This window comes from Hesperophylax consimilis, chromosome 21, assembly GCF_061612785.1.
Source record: "Hesperophylax consimilis isolate HC1 chromosome 21, BYU_Hcon_1.0, whole genome shotgun sequence".
NCBI lineage: Eukaryota > Metazoa > Arthropoda > Insecta > Trichoptera > Limnephilidae > Hesperophylax > Hesperophylax consimilis.
In genome coordinates, this window is record NC_142856.1 from 17614167 (window position 1) to 17637337 (window position 23171).

Genomic DNA, 23171 nt, shown 5'->3' on the forward strand with positions numbered 1-23171 from the left:
GTGTAACTGTGTTTTCCAAGGACGATAAAAATAAACAAATAATACCAACTTTGTTTTAACCAAATGAATACATAATATATCACTGTCCACCGATTTCTCTAGAAACATTCTTCTTTAGAACAAATTAAGTGTTAACTAGCATACTCGTTACTATTCTATTTTTCTTGTGCATATTTTCCACTGCTCATGTTTTATATAGCAATGTGTACATTATTTCTTGTCAGTTCAAATTTTGCATAGTAAAGTGTTGTTTCATTTGATCTCATAAATGATTATTTTCCATTAAATTAATGGGATCAATAACTGGTTGATATGTAAATTAAACAAGTAGGAGGTGACTTTATCTTATAAAATAATAAATTATATATTCGTTGATACATAACTTAACTAGCAGGGCTGCCGCGAGAGATGCCGCCGTTTGAGTTCAGATCGCAATATAAAATTTCCAATTTCGGTATCATGTTATTGTAATAATTGTTAAGGCGATGCACTACGTCGTGTAATATTTTAAATTGAGCCGCTATCAATAACAACCCTTACGTAGATGGCGATAAGGATTAAATTCCCGCTTAACACCATCCACCTGTTTTGATTTACGCAAGAAAAAAACATGGCCAAAAAGTGCTTTTTATTTTATTTTGTAAATGTTCGGGCATAAATATTAAATTTTTTTTCTATCATTTTATAAATAACTTAATTTGCCACATTATACAATAAAATCAAAACCGAAAATGGGTTCGTAAGTAGGAGCTTTTGATCTTTAAAGCAGTTTTCATAGTCTTTATACATTATTTTTTTCTGGGCTTATAAAATGACTTATCTAAAAATACTCGATTATTTAAAAGGCCAAGATGTATTCTACTCGCAGTATTTAATTAAAGCATCTGAAACATTTCTAGACGACCAAATTTTCAAACCAAAAACACATGATTTTGCATTACTACGTATGACATCGCCTTAAAGGAGTTATGTTTACAATGTTACATTGATCCACTTTGAATAGGATAGAAGAGCGTGAGGATGCGCGGAGGTACATAAAACCTTATCTTATTTAGTAACTCCCCGGAGTTTAATATTATTGTAATAACTAATTTAGGTCTTCATACATGCAATTAATTAATTTTAAAGTATAATGTTGCATCTGCATGGGTTGATTTTAAAAGCTTTAATCCACAAGAAACCTATTTTCGTAGCAAAAAACGTTCATCTCGCAGCGAACTCAATTGGCGTCAACGAAAAAATAGGGTAGCGTTAAGGGGCCAGAATTCAATGAAAAATTTGCTTTTTAACTCAAAACGATTAACGAAAGTGGTTAGGAATATTAAATTCTACGGCCTTACTTAGCGGATACACTACGAGTTTAACAAAAATCATAGATTATTATAGAATTATGAAATTATAAGAATTTTCAAATCTTAATATGAAATAACCGGTAACCAGCAGTTCTACAGTACAGTAGTATTCAAGTCCCCCTGGGAGATGTTAAAAAATATATCGATGTAAAAATTAGCCAAGAATTATTATTATTCACGCTAGCACAAGATATAGTATCTAAATTCTAACATTTCGTATTGTAACACAGTCCAAACTATCAAAGAGTTACAGTAGAATCATTTAAAGCGTTTCTTGCTTGTCTAGTAGTGGTGTAATCTATAGTCCAACTACTGCGGGATAGAGGGGACTGCGGGCGGGTGTTCCAAATTATTTAGAATCAATTTGAACCATAATCGGTGTGCACAAATATATTCAAACAGCTCTTTAAAATGGTTTGCCTATATGCAGAGAAGACTAACTCGTGATATGTGTATTAAAAGATTTACTAGTTACGGGAATAAAAGGTACATCAAGAATAATAGGCAATCCGCGGCCGCCCCTTATTTCGGCAGCCTGGGTGCGCCGTACGCTTTTTATAATATTATTATTGTATGGGGCGGCCCTGATAACCAAAATGATTATTGTATTGACTGAATAAAATTGAATACAAATAATAGAATAATCACCTGCGGCGGAAAAATCGGAGGAACGGAAAAAGGTGCCGATCAGATAACAGGTTAAAATGAATTTGCGGTAAATCGTTGGATAATACCAACAATAAATTGACAAGAATTAATTGTATGATGCAACTATGGTAACTTCTTGTATAGGGCTGAAATGCATAATATAATCAATCATAATGATCAAATTATACAAAATACTAGCTTCCGCGTAACTTGGCTGTAAATAATAATAATATAATAAAAAAGGATAAATCGAGGTATTTATTTAGTAGCACAATAAATTAAACAGCCCCAATGGTTCTGATACCAACCCTGATGTAATGTACTATAGCAGTGAGCATAGACAGACAAAATGGTGAAAGTGAATATTCTATATTTCGTCAATCATAATGCTCAAAAGAGTAAACGTGATTACGATTACAGTGCTTTTAAGGGTTTTTATTTGGTCCAGTTTACATGGGTTTTATGGGAATGAAAAAAGGGCGTGTTCTATTTTTGTACTTTTAAGATGACATTATTTGACATCTGTCATTGTTTTACGTAGGTACCTACTTAAATATAGTACAAACAAATATTTCGTTTTATATTTAAAATATCGATAAATAAATAATACACATAACATGTGCTTATTACTGTTTGTGAAATTGTATAATGGTACGCATACATTTGCGAACCGAAACGAATCAACTGCAAGCGGTGTTTTTGACACGGTGACATTTGCGGTTGCTTCGTTCCTTCCAGTTCAGCAGTTCGGCTCGCGTATGTATACGTAGCATTTCAGTTCGGAATTGTGAATTTTGCGGGAATATTGAGCAACGGCAAAGGCAAATGACAGTTGATTTCATGCAAATATATTAAGAATATGATAATATCTTCACCTTTTCTATGGCTATGTTCAAGGTGTTGCCATTTTTCGGCCATTTAGTACAGACCCAAAATATTATTTCTTCTCTAATTACAACCATCTGTGAAGGTATGAAAAAAATAATGATCGTAGATCGTAAAATAAGATTTTCCATTTGTCCCCATATGGTTTCCATAGGATTTGTATGTTTTAACACTTTGACTTCATCTGCCTGCTAATAAGGTGTTATTGTATTTATCGGCAATATATTAGAGCATGTACGAAAGAATAGGAACATAGTAATACGCAAATAAATATATTTTCAATTTTAAGTCTCCGGCCATTTTTTTCGGGAACGCCGCTCAATGGGGCCACCCATTTATTTTTAGGATAGGTACTACACCTCTTAAGTTGGTATTGCCAGGTGTGTGAAAACAGGATTACAAAATTATCATAAAAATCTGATACATTAAAAGTAATTACCTATTCAATGCAAGTGGCATGCATTCCATTGAGGCTGAAAAGCTGTGCCTACCATAATAAAAACGAATTAAATAAATAAATAAAAATAAATGAAAAGATAGCTACTAAAAAACGTCAAATTTCTGATTGGTAGTTTCTGATTTCCTTGAATTTGGTAATTTGGTAAGAACTTGTACCTATGCTTATTTAATCAGTTAGCAACAATAATCAATGTACGATGATAACAAAATGGTTACGTAGAAAACTTAATGACAAAATATTTTTAATTTATTAAAAATAATCTCTTCAAATTATTCGTATTCTTGTTAAAAACGGGATTGCAGGCCTTTAACGAATGAATTGATAAATTTCCTAATAAACTTTCAGTAAAACACGAATGGAAAAACGGAACACGTGTTCATAAAAATTCTAATATTTTTAGCATTTCGTCATTGTATGTTATTAAGACAAACGCAGCTGCATGAACACGTGTTCCGATATATAATTGTGAAAGTATATAAAATATCAGGATTTTAATAAATCAGTAATACTATTTTTTCTCTGTGCAGCCTACCTTACGTCATAGAGCAATGCACATCACTGTTCAATAGTTATATATTCTTTGATATTTATAGGCTGTTAGTTAGATTAGGTATCTCTTTTAACGATAATTCAGGCAGTTTCTCGATTATTTTACAATCTTATCTTTTCCGCATTGGTTTCAGTTTAAGTTGAGTAAATTAAGAATAAAATCGTGAGTTACAACAAACCACAACAAAAATAATTTCCCATTTAAACTTATTGCCGCCACAAGATAATTCTCAGAGAGATGTGATAGTTGGGTAGTTACTGCATTTAGTCATTCATTACAAAGTCCATCAAACAGAATGAGTTAATCAATAATCATGTCGTCATTGGCGATTAATAAAGTAAGTTTAATGATTGAATCTATATGGTCTGCGCAATGTTACAATAAATTAACGATACGGGGAAACAGGTGAGAAGAAAACAACAATAAGTGTGCAACAATTGATAGATTCAAACAGGATTGTAGGAGCCGTATTAATCAAAAGAAAATGTAATAATGTTTGTTGTTTTTACGTTTTTAAAAATTCGACATTTGTAAACTTACATATTTATCAATTAACGCCCCTTTTCGGGGCTTTTACATATGAATATTAAGAAAAATACATAATTTATTTTACATAACTGAATTGCTTCATTAACAACATTTTATATTTGTTTAAAGATAAATTGAAGTTGTCCACTGACTTGGTATAATTGTTTCCCTCCATTAGTATTCTGGGCAAAGAGGAATACATATGGTAGTTAGTCCCAGAATTTCAGCACTGAAATAAATCCTGACTTCTAGAATTACGTTGTGGTATCTTTTCAATTCGAAGCTTAGGCAATACAAATATATATGACGAGACAATACCCAAAAATAAAACCAAAATCTGAGATATGTAAGTCACAAAAATATGCGACGCGCGGCCCTGGTGTATTGGACAGATCTGCTGTTGAATTTGCCCTATCAAATCTCTAAAATAAAGTGGGCATCTTAACGACATAAGTGACGAAGTCATAAAAAACAATATTCGGCGCGCGGCCCTGCGTAATGGACGGACCTACGATCTACTTTGCTCTAGCTGGCCTAGAAAATCGATCTTTCCGTGGGGTTTATTTTAATTATTTCTGATGAACGTATTACTAAGATATCAAATGTTTCGAAAGGGATCCCACGGGAAATTACTAATTCATCGCAGATAAAAATAAAATCTGATGCCTACCGCAAATTTTATAGTTTCAAAACGTTTTACATGAAATATTTTAATGGTAAGGTTCTAATATAAATAATTTATATGCGTAGGGATCCCTTTAGAAACATTTGAGCATTTAGTAATACGTTCATCAGAAATAATTGAAAGGTTTCGAGCGAACCCCCGTTATTAGTCTTATGTCGCCTTAAGAGGAAGTTACAAGCCAAAAATGTGTATATTCTTGGTATACCTTATATTGTAGGTAATGGGCATTAAAATCGCTTGACAAACGGATTCTAGAAACGTTCGATTTCAAGCACAAAACTGGTTTTTATTTATTTTCTAAATAATTTTATAAGAAAGCAAAACAAATAATCAAGTAAAACTGTCACAGATAATCTTAGCTACAATAGTGTATTTTTTAAAGTTGTTTCCTTTACGCGTTCATACATTTCTATTAAAAAAATATTTTTTTTAGTAGTTTACATTTATATTTTTTATTGAGTATTTTTTTAAAATTTGTATTCTACTCAAGCGAAACGATACGAAAACCTTCGATTTATATAAAGCATATTTTTGGTATTCATAATGTAATAAGTTCGACTTGAGGCCTGTGCTGACTGTTGGTGTCCTGCCATAATTTGACGTGACTGTACCTACGGCAATTTTTAATCATCTTTTACTGAAACAACCGTCAACAAAGGGGATTGTTTCTTTTGTTGGTACTTCCTTATTTTCTACGTATTTCTCATACACAAATTAGTTGACGTAAAACTACGTTGCATACGTCTTTTATCTGTGACGATCTCCAGCCCATTAAAAAGTGATAAGAGAAACGACATACTTATATTGCGGCGATGTTAAATTAAATCGTGTTGCTTGTTACGAAATGCAATCTACTGTGGGACAAATTATATCTAAGAAGAAGACGTTGCAAAAATGCATTCAGTGCAACTTTCATAACATTTTTGTGACTAACACTAAAATGGCAATATTTATTTATTGACGCCCTATTGGGCTTTTAAGTACATAACAATTACAAATTTCATTTTTAACAACAGTATAAAACAAACAACGGAAAATCGAAATAAAATATAATGATTTCTCAAACATTATTTACATTTAAAAAATGGTGGACTAATTTGGCTTTAAATGTATTGAAGTTTAAATTAAATATGTCAGCGACATCACTTAGTTCATTGCCCAACCTATGTATTCTTTCTAACACAGAATTCATAGCGAAGTTATTGTTGTAGAATAAAATATTCCGTCTAGTATATTTTGGAGGTATATGTAAAGATAGCAAATTTATAGTGTCAGGGCAGTCCAACCTTGAATGAACAATTTTATATAATAAAAGGAGATCAAATATTTTTCGCCTTTCAGATAATTTCGATAAGTTGAGTTTACTGCGTAAATTGACATAATTGATTTCAATAATAGGAATACCAATTTTGAAATTAATAAAACGTAAAAATTTATTTTGAATTTTTTCAATTTGTAAACAATGAGAGTTGAAATGAGGACACCAAATGGTAAATACCTATCTAATACTTATATCTATAATTTACCTACCTAATAATTTATGTTTACTGCTCCCAATTAACCGATATCCAATGGCATCCCCCAATGTTGTAAGTTGCGAGGATAAATGGAGTGAAGAAGGGAAGGAGATATGGTTGGGAATTATCTGGCTATTCATATCTGGTAACCAAACACAGCTAAAGCAATATCAAAGGTGCTGCAGGACCACCAAAGCGAAAAGGACGCTCCCCAATGATGAAAAAATTAAATATTAAATCATAGTGGCATAGTTTGTGCGCTTAGTTCTTCTAAACTACGTAACGGATTTAGATAGGGTTTTCACTAAGGAAGGTTTGTATATATAACACATGCATATTATATTTATAGAAAGTAGAGAAAACTCGAAGTTTTGTAACCAAGTCGTAAAAATATATTTTCGGGCGCTTACATTGCTAACGCTGGCTAAACCTTATGAGATACAACAAAATAATGTAGTACAGAATTGTATATCTTAAAAAGGCCTACAGAAAAGTCCGCCAAGGTATATGTCTATCTCCTAAGGATAACCCCCAACAACGACGGGTACACGTCAGCTAGTTTATTTATAACTAGCCGACGTGTACTCAGCGTTGCTAGACTTTTCTCTACTTTCAGTAAATATAATATCCATGTATTATACATATATAAACCTCCCGGAAGAAATTCTCTAAATGATAGTGAAAAACCTATCAAACTCCGTTGCATAGTTAAGAAGAACTAAGCGCACAACAGACAGACGCGGATAGTGACATTGTTTTATACTAGAGATACCAATGTATTGTTACTATTACGAATTTACTTAAAGTTTATCAGGAAACGGCCTGTAATCCCGTTTTTAGTTCATTATGATCTGAGATGTTCCGGGATGTTTCAGAACGTTCCAGACTATTCCCGCACATTCCAGAATGTTCCTGGATGTTCTGGAATGTTGTGGAATGCTCTCGAATGTTCTGGACTGTTCTAGAAATTTCTAGAGGGCGAAACTTCCAACCCTTATATCTTCAAAAGCACGCTCTTCATGTAAAAACAGGAACCTTCTTCATGAATGGGGGATAGAGGGCTACCACACCATTTAACTCCCTCGATCGTACCGGTTTTAGCGGCACGCACACTGTACACTTACTTTTATAATATATATTGATGAATATTATTTGTTTTTTATTAAGGCGATGCACTACGTCGTGTAATATTTTAAATTGAGCCGCTGTCAATAACAACCCTTACGTAGATGGCGATAAATTCCCACTTAACACCATCCGCCCGTTTTCATTTATTCAAGAAAAAAACATGACCAAAAAGTGCCTTTTATTTTATTTTGTGGATGTTCAGGCATAAATATTTATTTTTTTTACGATCATTTTATAAATAACTTAATTTGCCAGATCATACAATAAAATCATAACCGAAAATGGGTGCGTAAGTAGGAGATTAAACTTTAAAGCAGTTTTCATAGGCCTATACATTATTTTTTTCTGGGCTTATAAAAAGACTTATATAAAAAAATACTCGATTATTTAAAAGGTCAAGATGTATTCTACTCGCAGTATTTAATTAAAGCATCTGAAACATTTCTAGGCGAACAAATTTTCAAACCAAAAACACATGATTTTGCATTACTACGTATGGCATCGCCTTAATGTTGATTTGGTGCCATTAAGTTATGAAAAAAATCTTTACCTTTTGTTTTTATCCAGACCGAAACACTATGTTTGATTATATAAATGTATTCTGTGTGGATTGTTTCAAAGATGTATTATACAGGTACTAAGTACTTAAAATTTCTTTGTCCGTGGGGGGTTTGATGTTTGATATAGGGTTTCTTAAAAAAAATACATCCAGGAATAATAAAGTTTTCTGTAGTCAGTCGAGGGTTAGTTGTCAGGTGATGAATCCAACATAATTGCAAAACTAAATTCACTCACGACATTATAATACTGCCACGCAAAGCTAGCACTGATAATTAATTATTAGACACTGTTCGCCGTTTCGCTGCTAGATGCATGTGGTTGCATATCATAAACTGCAAGTATTTTTTGGTTCGCTGGGTAGTGCAATTTCTTCAATAATAACAAATAATATTCATTGTATAATTTAGTAAAACTGTGGGGGTTATTTTATTTTATTTTTAATATATATTTTTTTTTCAATTTCAATCTTTGCTTTTGCAAGAAAACAATTTTTTGACTTCAGTAAACCCTTTCAGACCTGAATTAATCCTGGCAGTGCTAGTACACATTTGATGCTTGTAAACAATTTGTAGAGTTATTTGAAATTTTTCGTTTTTTTTCAATACAGGTCTTAGAGGGCGTGTTTCGAAAAGTGTGTGACATAAAAGTCGGTCGTGATCAAACACAAAAATTACCTTTCAAAATATAAAAATGGCTTCCACCTGAACTAATAGCTAAAATTTGAAAACGAAAATCTTCAATTTTTATTCGCTCTAGATCTAGAAAGTGAGGAAAAAATTCAGAAATCTATGTATCTAGGTTTTTAATACCAAAAACAGAAAATTACTGAAACAGCAAAAACACTCGAACGTTGAGTTGTGACATTATGAATTTTGTGCAACTTTCTTTGTTTGTAATTAAAAGATCAACGCCCCTATTTTTAACTCGTGACTCCATTTTAATCATGAGCCGTGGAGCTGTGGAATATCCCTGTATTGTCAACTGTTTGTCAAATTGTTTGTTTCCATTTTTTAAAACTGCTACCTTAGAGTATTAACCGTAGTAAGTTTGTCAGTCTGTCATTATTTGTCATAAAATTTATAATTAATTTTTTAACGGTGTATGGACTCCGCACCAAACCAAATACAGAAAAATTCCTCAGGTATATTTATTTATATGTAGACGCATGGAACTTATCTGAAATTCGTGCACTATGTGGACTTAGAAACCAGGCGTTAAACAAATCTTGCAATACTTAGTTTTAATATAGTGCACGACTCAATCGATAGCCTATTCCTCTTGGAATGCTGGTTACACATGCCTGAAAACTCTAGTCGTAGTTGTAACCACGACTTGTTCAAGATACCACGCGGCTTAAAAATGTTCTAGCACAGCGTAGCAAGACGGAAAGAATTGTGCTATTGCGTGTAAAATAGAAATCTTTTTCTGTAAATGGATGATTAATTAAGATTAAAAAAGTCAAAAAAAACATTTTTAGATTGCAAAGTTATTTCCATCGTGAGTTACGGAATTTTAAATTATCACAAATAATACGACATTCTCTAAGACCGGTCTATAAAAGTGGGCAGTACCTATTTTTAAGATTATTTCCTCGACATTTCGGTGAAATTTTCTACCAGGGGGTCATAGAGCAGCGGCGGACCGTTGCGCAATCGCTTTGCACTAATTACCGCCTCCCTGTGACATTACCTCTGGCCTAGACGGTAGGTACTGACACCTGCCACCGTACACTTTCTAAACCGCCAGCCGCAATGGAGAACCCGCCGATTCATCAGTCTTACCTCCAAATACGCCGCGGGCAACAACTTGTTGCCATAAACAATAAAAAAAAAACAATTAGATAGATACCATAATATTAACTTAGTACCTACCTAAGCGCTCGGTAATAGACTCATACGTGTTATTATTATTATTTTTATATTGAGTTTCTATGACGTCATAATGACCGAAATAGTTTTACAGTTTTCATGTTGGTGTAATTTTTTATCGCGGTTTCAGTGAATGAAATATGTAATAATTATTGATTTTATCATTGATTATTAAAAATTGGAATTCGTTATTCGGGGCCAACATGTTATCGAAGAAAATATTGGAAGTTGCTGAAAAATATCAATTTTATTAATAATGCGAAATATCCAAGGTAGGAAATTTTTATATTTCATTTTAAAAATAAGAAATGGGTGTAAAAGCATGTTTCCGCATGAGAATGGGTCGATTTTACGAATAGCTCTCAAAAGTATGGCTGTAGAGCGATTTCTGGATTTTGTTTTTCATCCCCTTCCACCACCCCCTCTATTCTCTATTCACCCAGAAGGCTGACTTATTTAATATAATATAATATGAAATAGATTCATGATAACAGATTCTAAACGGAGAAAATTTTTAATATTGCGAATTTATTAAGAATCTCTTCAAATTAATTGGTAATATGGTTTAAAATGGGATTGCAGGCCGTTACCTGATAAACTTTTAGTATATTCCTAATATTTTGCCTTGATAATATATAGTGACGAAATGCGAGAATATTAGGATTTTCATGAACACATGTTCCGACATCGTGATTTCAATTCATTTGCTTGGGGCCTGCAATCCCGTTTTTACCGTATTACGAATAATTTTAAGAGATCCTTCATAAATTAGTAATACTTATTTTTCTCCCAAATAGAACTCCAAAGTTGAATGGACTTCAACTTTCGTTCTATAAATTGACCATAGAATTGAAAGAACGCGCCTTTGCAAAGCATCCTCAATTATGATATATACATAATTCTATTATTTTAAGTGGGATTCCTGAATGTTGTAAAAATAAAAATAAAAAAGACACCTTGAATAGAATCCCTAATACAAAAAATCAGGTACCAGGAGAAGAGTAAAGCAAAGGAGTAATCAGCGTTACCAGTTTTAGTATGTTAGTATGGACTTACCAGCTATCGTGTTGAGGAACATGAGATACTCGAAGTTGGAGATCTCTCTTCTCTGCCACTTCTGGGTCATGTTGGAGTTCCTCATTAGCTGGCGGGGGGACATCATGGAGGCTCGTCTGTAACAACGGATAATGCAAATGTTTAGATTCTGTGATAATAATTATTGTCTTTAATGTTTAACCCTTAGTGTGTCAGAAATCCACCGTGGATTTCTGACGTTTGTACGCGTGTGCCAACGAATTCGCCGCGGATTCGCTAGAAGTTCGTCGGACTTGTACATACGGACTTCTACGTCGGCCATGTTTTTTAAAATATTTTTTATTCACTTGGCAAGGAAATTAAGTATCTTAATATTCTTATATATTAAGAAAAAATTATAATAATTCACAGTTAACATTTCGAAATTTCAACGTTTTAAGCAGTCAAGGAAAGTCAGAAAAATGTTGAATTGTTTGTATAGAAAAAAAATGTTCTACAGAAAAAATATTTTTGTATGGGTGAAAATGCGACTTTGAAAATATTTATTTATCTTTTTACTACCATAGTGTAGAATCACCTCCTGAAGATGTGAACTTTATCACCGGACACCTTGTATTAACTCAATTTTGAGATTAGAACTTGCAACAGAGTTTTCAGATTCCACATTTCATTTCAATGTTTTCAGGACTTCTAATTTTTGATAAATTATCTACCGATGTGTAGTACCTAGGTATTTAATTAGAATTACGGACCGATCTTTAATTATTGCATCCTTGATTCGAAGACCCCCTTGAAGGTCATACGATTGCATTGACTTTCATGCCAAATCAATTATTTTCTCTGCGGTTACCGGCAAGCGACGAGGACGTGTTATATTATTAGTTTTTTAGAGGATTTTATTTAAAAATTAATAACACATAAACTTTTAAAAATTGAATATTTTCATTTGATTTGGAGTACTACATTTTAATTTAAAGTTATTTTTAATTCTTATTTTAAATACTTAACCAGTAGTTTTGTAAACGGTGGATCTCAAATACAGATGTTTTTATTATTTTAATATTGAAATTTCTTCTAAAATCATATTTAAAGTGGGTATTTTCAAACCTACCCACATAATTATAAACTATTTATTTTTTAACATTTCTTCAATTTATACAATTTGTAGAAACAGTTTATTCAGGCAGGCAAGTAACATAGTAAAGGAAAAAAAGCGAATAAGACAGTCCAAATAAACACGACGATTTCACATTAGGAAAACATAATTTTTTATGACCAATTAAAAAGGCCACCGTCTAGAATCGGAAACGAAACTAAGGAACAAACAAATTTACAGACAGGCGAAATGCAAATCGATGTACGCTCTGTCAATTATTGATTTTGAAAATATATATTTATTCAAGGTAAGTATAATTACTCGTGACAGCTGTATCGCCTTCCAAAGAATTCGTATGAAAAAAAGAAAGGAAAAATTCATTTGCACGGAGAAAACTTATGATAAAATACTGTTAATTTATTAAAAATCTTGTAATATTATTCGTTTTCTTGCTAAAAATTTCTTTAGATTTAAAGGACAAACGCAAACAAATTGTCATCTGGAAGGTAGGGGTAATTTGTACACAATCGCAATATTTTGCATCAAAACGTTTGTTTGAAATGGCTTAGGCTTTGTTTACTGACCAGATTCGGATAGCCAGGTAGTTCCCAACCTATCACTTACCCATCTCCCACCCCTCCCTGCTTTGTTCGGCCTCATAATATTTTTTCTAATTAGTAGTATTAACTTTAACACCGCCATTCACCGCAGAGGGATAAATTCATACCTCACTCCTGTGCCTCGATTCTCGACGAAGTTCACGACATCACGACTTTTGACGTTTGGCGTATGTAAGTATGTACCTTTAACGAGACACAAGAATAAGAATGTCGAGCAATGTATGTACTTTCGATGGCGATTGCGATCGACCTGGATTGGAGAATCTATACCCTGGTAACAATGACCTCTAGATTCCTACCCACCTTGAATCTTCATACCCTTTCCTTCCCAGAACTTCCACTCCTTTCTTTACTTTAAAAGACTCGCACACAGCATCCCCAAAAATGATCTAGATCCTGAAGGAAATTATTTTCCAGTGTGAACGTAAAAAAAAAAGATCCGGTGCGGGTATCACATTAATTTATTATAATTGAGATTGAGAGATATATTATAATGAGCGTAAAACTTGGTGTATCACCTTTGTGTATCATTTTGGTGTTACTCGTTACCGAAATTTATAAGAAAAAAAAAGTAGAAATATTGTGAGGGCACTTTGTGGAATGGGTTCCGACTCTGTTCATTGATTGTTGTAATCATCAATGAGGTATAAATATAATCACCGCGGGTTGGACTGGTTGTAGGAAGATTGCGAAAAGCGATCGGAAAAGTGAAACTACAAAGGGTTGCAACACTCAATTGCACATCGATTAGAATTGATACAGGTTCAATTCATTTGATAGACAGCACAACATGTACAAATGTATCAATATCCTCGATAACCGATGTGAAGGTGTGAAGCAAAGATATTTTTTATTTTTTATTTTTTTTTTATTGTGTTTATTTCTTGCTAGAGCAATCCCGATGAGTAACAGAACTCATTTTAGGACAGGAGGAACTTACAATTCATATGTAGGAGGTAGTATATTAGAAGTTACGTATATTAGAAGAACGAGATATGCTATGTTGGCCGCCGGACCGTATGCGGAGTACTACCTAATTAGGGTACTTTGAATACTATCGGGACGTGTACGCACAGAAATCTGTTCTATGTATTAGTGCGGATACCTTAGCGTAAGCGGAAGGTGTGCAGTAGTACTGGGCAAAACAATACCACACAGTATGAACTGCTCATAGCACATCTCGTTCTTCTAATATCTTTGGTGTGAAGTCATATTTAGGTAGATGGCGTTCCGTTCAATACTAAGGACGGGTTGTTTCACAGAATTTGAACAATTCATCAAATTTCAAAGTTAATATTCAAGTTTTGTGAAAGTCCTATTCAAGTTATGTTATTTACCAACTTCTGGGAAACAACCAGCCCATGATAAAATAATAACTAATATTAACTTATTTAATTTTTATGTGAATACCGCACAAGGTCCCAACTGCCTTAAGCTAGTGAGGGAATCCCTGGAACCAGTGTTAATATAACAAATAAATTTATTTAGATTATGTTTTTTTCATTAACTCACACGGAGATAAATGTTCCTGTTAAAAAAGTGACAACATGCCAACTTCCTGATAAAATATTAGTCATTCAGAATATATCAAGAACACGTGCTCTGCCGTCCTCATAAAACATTCGCTTTTGACTGATAATTTGTTAGGAACTCTTTCAATTCATTCGATTTTTAATAAATTAACAGCACTTTATACCAGTAGGTTTTCTATAAACTAAGGTCACGGGAGGCCGATAATTTCCTTTAAGGCTTATCTCATCTTTGGGGATGGTGTGTGGGGGGTCTAGAGTACGATCGGAAAGCATTTTAATATTATTTGTGTCTGAGCTTATATATACCACAAAATAATTTTTCCATGTATATTTTACTTAAATCGAAATAATTCAAGTGGCAATTTCAACCTTGTCGCCACCAGAGTTAGGAGTTTTATATCACTTGAAATTTACATATTGGATCGCCTTCGGATATTGTTGAATAGGGTTGGAAATGTATGAAATTCTGATTTAGGCTCATGATTCACCTTTTTTGTAATGTGAGAAGTTCGATATTGTTCTCAGAATGGATCACTAGTCCAACCAAATCAATCACCAAATCATCAAATCACCAAAATCACCAAAAGCACCGGGGATTCCATAATCCTGCCGGCATTATAATTACATAAATGGGTGATAATTCTGTTATCAAGAATAAAAACGAATGAAACTTTTCTGCAGTATTATAATTGTGTGTTTATTTAAAGATCTCTTCTATGTTGCAATAATGTTTACTAACGTAGAAACGTTGGACACGCATGGCGTTTGTCACGTTGCGTCTCAAATGAGCGTTAATTATATCAAATGATTTATTAAACGTCACTAAATTACATACGTAGTATGTTAATAAAGCTAATATGAACGTAATCCCGAGCCGAAAAGTAAATTTCTCGTGAAATATTTGAATACGTGCCTTAAGAGCATCGTCTTGGTTAGTCAAACCACAATTTGAAAAAAAAAAAAAAAAATGTGGTGGCACCATAGATAATAGAAATCCACTAACTAACGCTACAAATCGGTAAAAAAGGCCTTACTAATAAACGTGATTTAAATTTTACATAACTGATAAACAACCATTAATGTATAGGCCAGTGCAATTAGCGCCAAAAAGGGGGTCGCGATTGTAATTATTCCGGTAGTCCCAATTTTTTTATATATTTTATAAACTGATCCCCTGATGTAAAATCTAAGTTTCCGACCTTGATGCACCTGTGCTCGCGCCGCCATTTTGAAAAAAACCAGCCGAAATCGCGCCAAAATCTAATTTTTCCCAAATATCTCATTTCCAATGCAAATTTCGGCTAAAGTAGCTTAAAAAGTACAATAGAACATAAACTTACAAACAACTTTTGTGATTTTTTTTTTCTTCTATCTCTAATAGGTACCGAGGTAGAAAGTCTTAAAGGTGCGTATATTTTTGTAAAAAAACAAGTTTTTTGCGCGACTAGGTTTGTCGTGTGTATGCGTGATTGCCACAAAAAGTTGATAGAATGCATAGTCTTCGACAACGAGTCTATCTGCCGAGTTTAAGCTCGATCGGAAGTGGTTAATTCACGAAAAAAAAACGAAATTCAAATAGGTACCTACATGTATTTTAAAATGACTAATCCCCAATAGTTTTAAAAATCATTTTAAATTATAATATGAGACATCCCAATGTAAATAAATTCTACATGACAAAAAAATGTCCATTAATAATAAAACTTAATTTTTTTGGGTGTCCATGACCTAACTCAATACGATTTTTCTCCTTCGCAATGTCAATGAACCGAGACATCACGATGTATGCAATAGTTACCTAAGACCGTTGTTCTTAGAATACCGGTAGGTAATTAGATTTTCTAGGCTAACTGTGCAGAACAAAAAGTTGGTAAAACCAAATATGTAAGGATATTAATTACTTGTAAAAAATACTTGCGGTTTAGTAATATGTTTAATTTCATATAAGTCTTGATTTATTTGTATGCGCTAGCAATTTTGGGATCCATTTTGTTAAATTTGCCAAAAGGAAAATTATTGTCTATGATTAACGATTTATTTTTATTTTGAGCAAATTTAATAAAATATCTTTGGCGTCACGAAAACTGCTCAGTGTTTTCTGTCTCTTTTTCTATTTCTGGGTCAATGCTGAATTCTCAATTCGCAATGTAAATTCCACCATAAGCCACGGAAATTTAAAATACTTGTAAAAAATAAGACAAGACGCACTGTCGGCTGATCTTAATGTTTTATATTAATTCTTATGCGAACTCGAATTATAAAATTGGGATGTAAAGCAGAATTCGGTTTTTTTATTTATAAAAAAAAAAATCTAAGTAAATAAACACATTATCCAACATTTTAAAAATTGGAACTGATTATGTAGAACATAATACTCTGTCTGTACTAGAATATAATAATGTGCATAGGTACGTAGGTAGAAAACAAAATAAACCAACGGATGGATTATTCGAAGAATTTCAAGTGCCTTCATTTAAAGATCTTTATACTAAAAATGAATTAATTCAAATCATAAAAGAAAAAGACAAGTATCAATTTCTAACTGAAAACCGTACTCGACTTAAATATATTTTTCCATGCCCAAAATTAAACACTTCCTTTGCACAAAATTATTACACTTACCGGGCAAGAATTTTTTTCAATCGACTACCTGAAGAAATTAGAAACATTAATGATAACATCCAAATAATAAACACTGTGAAAAAATATTTTAAAGAAAAACTTACAAAAAATAAAAATGTTTCCAATTGAATTAATCTTAAGAATAACTCACTTCAAATAAGTTTAAAATCATTTTTTTTAATTACTTACTTATTGTAATAAAACAATGTACACTCCTCTTCCAGCCACAAGCTAATGCTTCTATGGAAGAGGGGTCTTGAAATATTTGATCATATATTGTAACAAATAAACAAAAATGTACTTATATAATAAATAATAAATAAATAAAAAATAAAAAAATTAAATTAGGGGAATTTATTTCAATATAAATGACCTCGTTTTCTTGGGTTTTGTTTATACGTCGGTGTTCTTAGAAGTAAAAAAACACTAGTGTGTGAATATTTGATAAAAAATAAGTACTTAGTACTTTCTTGTGGTTTTCGATAGATTTTGAAAGGCCGCAACATTCGCTCGCAAAACTCCTTGGCCGAGTTTCAGATTGTGATCAAAAATTGGGAAAACACAAAAGATTTCACACTTAACTATGATGCATTTGATTTGAAACATTCACTTGAAGCATGCCGGTGGTAGCTGCGTTTTAACCTCTCTCTCCATTCTCATATAACAGAAAGAGACAAGAACCATCGATCACCTATAGATAATATGGGACCTCTCAGTGACAAGACAGAAATAAGTCAATTTAAAATAATATTCTGCCTACATTATTCGAATGATTTTTTACACGCACGTACAATTGTCAATAAATCAAATTGCACATTATTATAGGTATGTATGGGTGCATATGTACAATACTGATATATTTGACAAAAGTCATTAAAAACATTTTGTCTTGCTTACGCCCAAGGTTCGTAGAAAATATATGTTAAATATTGTATTACGCAGAGTCATTAACAACTCGATTGACAGCCCTGCCATCTTCGCCACTATTAAATTCCATTTACTGACTAGGAAAACAAGACAAAATGTAACATTCTTCTGTAGTACATACACAACCAACTATCAGACACACTCAATAACCAATAAGATGCATGATCTGGGCTGCAAGTTTGGGGTACTACTGATGTATTTACTGACTACATTTCTACAACTAAGCGTAATCTATACTATATATTGAATCCTACAAATTATAATACCGATGGTAATATAGTTTTGGTGAGTCTTGTATAAGACAAACTAATATGTAGTATTGTTCTAGTTTCTATTTTACTTATTGCTTACGTTACATGTTGTACTAATATTGTTCAGTTAATCAGTTCAACGTTATTTCATGCTTTTAAAAACAATAGGAATAATATTCGATAGCTCACTAGGTGTTGTTCACCAAGTGTGTTCGTTATTCAAATTTCAATAATCGAAAATTTTTACAATGGACTTTTATTAAGTAAGTACTTACCTACATAACTATACAAAAAAAAATCTAAAATAATTTTACTGGAAGTCAAATAATGCAAACAATCCAACTGTGCCAGTTCTGTGTCAACTCCAGCTGCGATACTTATAAAATGTACTCGATATATTATTTTCCACGCATGTAAGAGTATTATATTCAATATTATCATAATGTTATTCAGAAGATTGTAAAAAAATTCTAATTGGGAAACGAATTTGAAATCAGGGTCAACAAAATAATACTTATAATAAATAATATTGCATAAATTTGGATTAAAATCTGTGTGTTTTAAAAAATATATATATGTTCCATATTCGAACATCGTGGGCGTTTTGTCAAAGCGTTCGGGTCTTTTCCTTGTTCGTGATTTCACCTTCGCTGCGGTTCATTAACCCATTTCGTTGTATTTATTGAACACATAAGATGCGTGGTCGTGTCATTGCATATATTATTGATTTTCGCGGCATTTCGTTGCACGTTTGTAAGGTCAGTGTTGCGAACGGCACGCGAGGATCGTGAGTAGGCAAGTACCCTCCGTTGAGGAAATAACCTTTTTACAGTTCTTAGATCTCTACAATATTTCCAGAATACATTTTTTTACAATTCTTATAATGCGTGAGAATCAATCAGTCCCGGTGATTTTGTGTTTTCCTCCTAGCAAATGAATGAAAGGTGCTTTCAGCCTTCTGGTAAGAAAATATCAAATTCATAACGATGTTAATTTAATGGCATTAGCTATGTTTAGTAATCAGATCTGAGTAGCCAAGTACTTCTTAATCTCATTTCACTCCATCTTCTTCTCCCCTACATTTTATTAAACCCCGAACCGTGGATGACAATACTGTGACAAAAACTATCAACCTAACCTAGATTATAACCTTTAAACATATTTTATTTTTATTTTGTACATGAACACCGCAGAAGAGTCCCAACTGAACCCAGTCGTCTATAGCTGGTGAGTCAATGACATCCCCAATTGGGGAATGTCGTGAGGCTGCAGGTAGGGGGGGAGGGGAAGGAGATGGCGAAGAGGAAGGTGGGGAAGAACATGGCTATTCAGATCTGGTCACCAAACACGGTTAAACAACGTTTCGATTCTGAATGGAAGTCTTTCACCAAGATGATACTGAAAGTATCTATCACTCTGGAACCTGCCCGAAATATACTATTATTTTTACTTACAAAAAATGTGGAATAACACAAAGCGACCTCCGTATTCGTAGCCGAGGATCGTAACAACCCAACCACGGAGGTCGTCAACCTAACCTTACATAACCCAATCAAACCATTTTAAAAGTATGAATACTGTAAAAGAATCTTATAAACTCCCAACTGATCGGTACCAGTGGGATTATGGTATGTTTTGAGGCTGAGAAGATTTGGGAAGGGAATAACGGGGAAGTGAATAGTGGGGAATAATAATGGGGAATAATGGGAAAGGTTGACTATTAATATCTGGTCACATAACACATCTAAAGTTTTACCAAAGCGATATCTATTTGGTGCCAATTGTTTTTGTATGTTTTTGTTTATTTTGTTATCGTTGAGGGTTTTACTCTACGGTGACCGGAAAACTCATCAAAATGATAATTTATCACATCTTTAAAAAGTTATATGAAGTCATGGAAAGTGATGAAACAAAAACTTTATTAACTGGGTTAAGTAGGTTAGGTTAGGTTTAAATTTTTTTTTTCATCGTTTCTAATGACTTTATATCACTTTTGTGTGTGTTGTAAGTGTGTTGAATTGTCACTGTGTTGAGTTATCATGGAACCCTACTCTACAGTTGTCAAGGAGAGCCAAGAAGAGACAAGAAGATCCTAAAGAAGTACGAAGAAGGAAGACATAAGGAAAAAAAACAACGTTTAATCAATTCCTTTATTCCTGCCAATCCTAAATTCCAAAATTGGCTTATTAGGTTGCCTGTATACCGGTCGATTAAACTCCAACATCCTTCCTCTCCTCAGAGTACGTGCTCCAAGTCCTAAAAAATCAGTGCCCCCTGGTGTGCCGGTCGCACCGGGACAGTAGTTCTCCTGACTGGGGTGGTACAATTGTATATTATCATTGAGGGTACTCCTCTACAGTTTTGTTATAATGATAATCGGAAGTAAGCAGGTACCTATCCGGCGTTGGCTGCACTTTTACCTTCCGCTATAAATCTGGCTATGAATGAATTAACTCGACAGCCGTTAGACAACTTTACTTGCAACACTTTTCAATGTCGAACGGATTGAATCGAATGATTCGAATTTAAATGTCGCCGGAGGTTTGTTGATCTCGAAATCTCGACACATCTAATATATTATACTTTAGGACGATTACGAAATCGACTACTACAAATATGCAAAAGTGTTTGTAAAAACTTGCAGTATGATTTTATTTTATTTATTACTTTCGCAGACCCGTCAAAAATCACGGAATATTTTAATTGTGGGATTTGACAAGCTGAAAGTTTACGTAAAGAACACCAAAATCAAAACAAGAAGCATTCATCAAAATGTACTAATTTATAGGTAGTTACTTTATCGCTTATCTCAATTCTTGAGACATCAGTTCCAATTTTGAAAATAGCAATTAAAATTTAAAAAAAACTTTTTTAATTTGATAAAGTGATAAAATTGATAGAAGTAAGTAAGAACATCAGTAAGTGTACAGCAGACAGAGGGTTAATATTAAGAAAATAACATAGTTATAACAAAGTGTATATATCAACCGTCTAGTGACGATGTACAACATTATGTTATTTAAAATGATCTGCATAAGGGTAAGTATATAATATTTGTTCCAAGCTGTTAATTAATACCCCCCTAATTGAGAATAACTCGTGTTTAGGGATGGAAAACAAACAACGCTCAATCAATTCATTTATTCCATCATATTAATAGCTAGGTAAGTTATCGCTTGTTTGAATTTTTCAAACAATCAGTTTCAATTTTGAAAATGACACTTAAATTAAAAGAAAATCCGTGTTTCAGAGTTCATTGAACCAGAGTTACGCAAGACAAACAGACAACCCAAATTCCGGACTATGAATAACCTGACTATGAGGACTTGGCTTGGTGGAGGAACGAAGCGAATCCCTCGACCTTTCTCAGCTTCTGTTCTAATTTAAGAAAAGTTATGTGGATATTTCCAAGCTCCATATCCAGCAATAGGAATGTCGTTGAGAACAGGGAATAGTTGTTGTAATGAACAATAAATTCGACACAAAAATGTGTAAAATTTCAGAACGTCAAAGCAGTTTAAGAAAATAATTACAATAAAATGAATAATTATCTCAATTAGTGTCAAGACAGATTAGTTAATTCAATTTAATCATAAGCTTGTCATAAGTTACTGATGGCTTTGGAACCTCTCGCCCTTTCTCAGTGTTAGGTTCATAAAGAAATGACTCAGAGCAGCAAGCAACTCTTTAATCAACTTATCACGTGATGTATTATTATTTGTCAGATCACTATGTGCCGAAGGGGTAATAGAGTGATAAAGAATAACAGTGAGATAATGTCACATGTGGCAATACTGACAGCACTGAACAACAGGGATATGATACATACAGGAAGCTATGGGAGGTGTTGTTCGTGGTAATTTGCGACTTCCTCATAGATGAGTGATAGACAACCTTTGTTGCGACACAGTCAAAAGATAATATCAAAAGTTTTATGTGTAGTTAGCGATTATTAATTTATCAATTCACTCTCATTTAACACTCTCACTTCGAATATAAAATAAGTAGTAGGATGGATTCTCAGCACACGGAGAAGACTTGTGTATAAAAAAATATTACTAATTTATTGAAAATCTATTCAAATTATGCGTAATCCTGTTAGAAATAGAATTACCTTAACCTTAACGAATGAATTGATAGATTTGATGTTAAAATTTTAGTAAAAAAAGAATGTATTAATGCGACGTCGGAACACTTCGTCATTATATATTAACATGGCAAATGCAGGTGCATGAACACGTGTTCCGATATATTGGAAAGTAAAGACTTTATAAGAAAGTATAAAATTTTATTGGGAAATGGCCTAATGTCCCGTTTTTAACAGGATTTTAATAAACAAGCAATAATCATCTTTCTCTGTGCAGCATCAAATCACACAAAACGACTATATATAAATCAGAAATACCACTTTAAAGGTCCCCACAAGAACCTCAACATCAGAATTTTTTCAAACAATTCAACGTTGCAAATATACAAAAAATCTAAGCCAAAAATATTCTGATTCCTTATCTCAAAAAAGACTAAAAGGCTATAGTCACCTTACAAAATCGTAATATCAATACAACATTTGGACGAAAAATCTCTGATTTTATTTTCTGTAAAGTTATACAACAAACTCTCACCTAGTATATAACAAATTAAATCAATTAATAACTATATCAGTAACAACAAATCTTGGCTTAAGGAATTTTCAGAAAAAAAACCCACTATCATTAAAAAACATCGTCGTAGAATTTACTGAAAATAACATACCCAAACCTTGAAGTTGAACCATAGAAGTCGCTGTAAACCCTCTATCCAAAACCTAGTTTGTCTCAGCACAGGATTTATTTGTGGGGAAGACTAATAAAATATTGGGGAAAATTATACGACAATGAATAAAAACAATAATGTGAATAAAACACAT

The 23171-nt window shown here is 33.0% G+C and overlaps 2 protein-coding genes across 14 annotated transcripts in view; one reads left to right on the plus strand and one right to left on the minus strand.

Moving 5' to 3' along the window:
• The window catches only part of rg (A kinase anchor protein rugose), a 941488-nt gene that overhangs the window by 19767 nt on the left and 898550 nt on the right, over positions 1–23171 (minus strand). For all 13 annotated transcript variants that reach the window (XM_089644600.1, XM_089644594.1, XM_089644593.1 and 10 more), the window contains one exon: positions 11239–11354. In XM_089644600.1, coding sequence (XP_089500726.1) covers positions 11239–11354 — 116 coding nt within the window. The remainder of the gene's footprint in view (positions 1–11238; positions 11355–23171) is intronic.
• The window catches only part of LOC149413687 (facilitated trehalose transporter Tret1-like), a 79600-nt gene that overhangs the window by 3478 nt on the left and 52951 nt on the right, over positions 1–23171 (plus strand). The gene's annotated exons all lie outside the window — the stretch shown is intronic.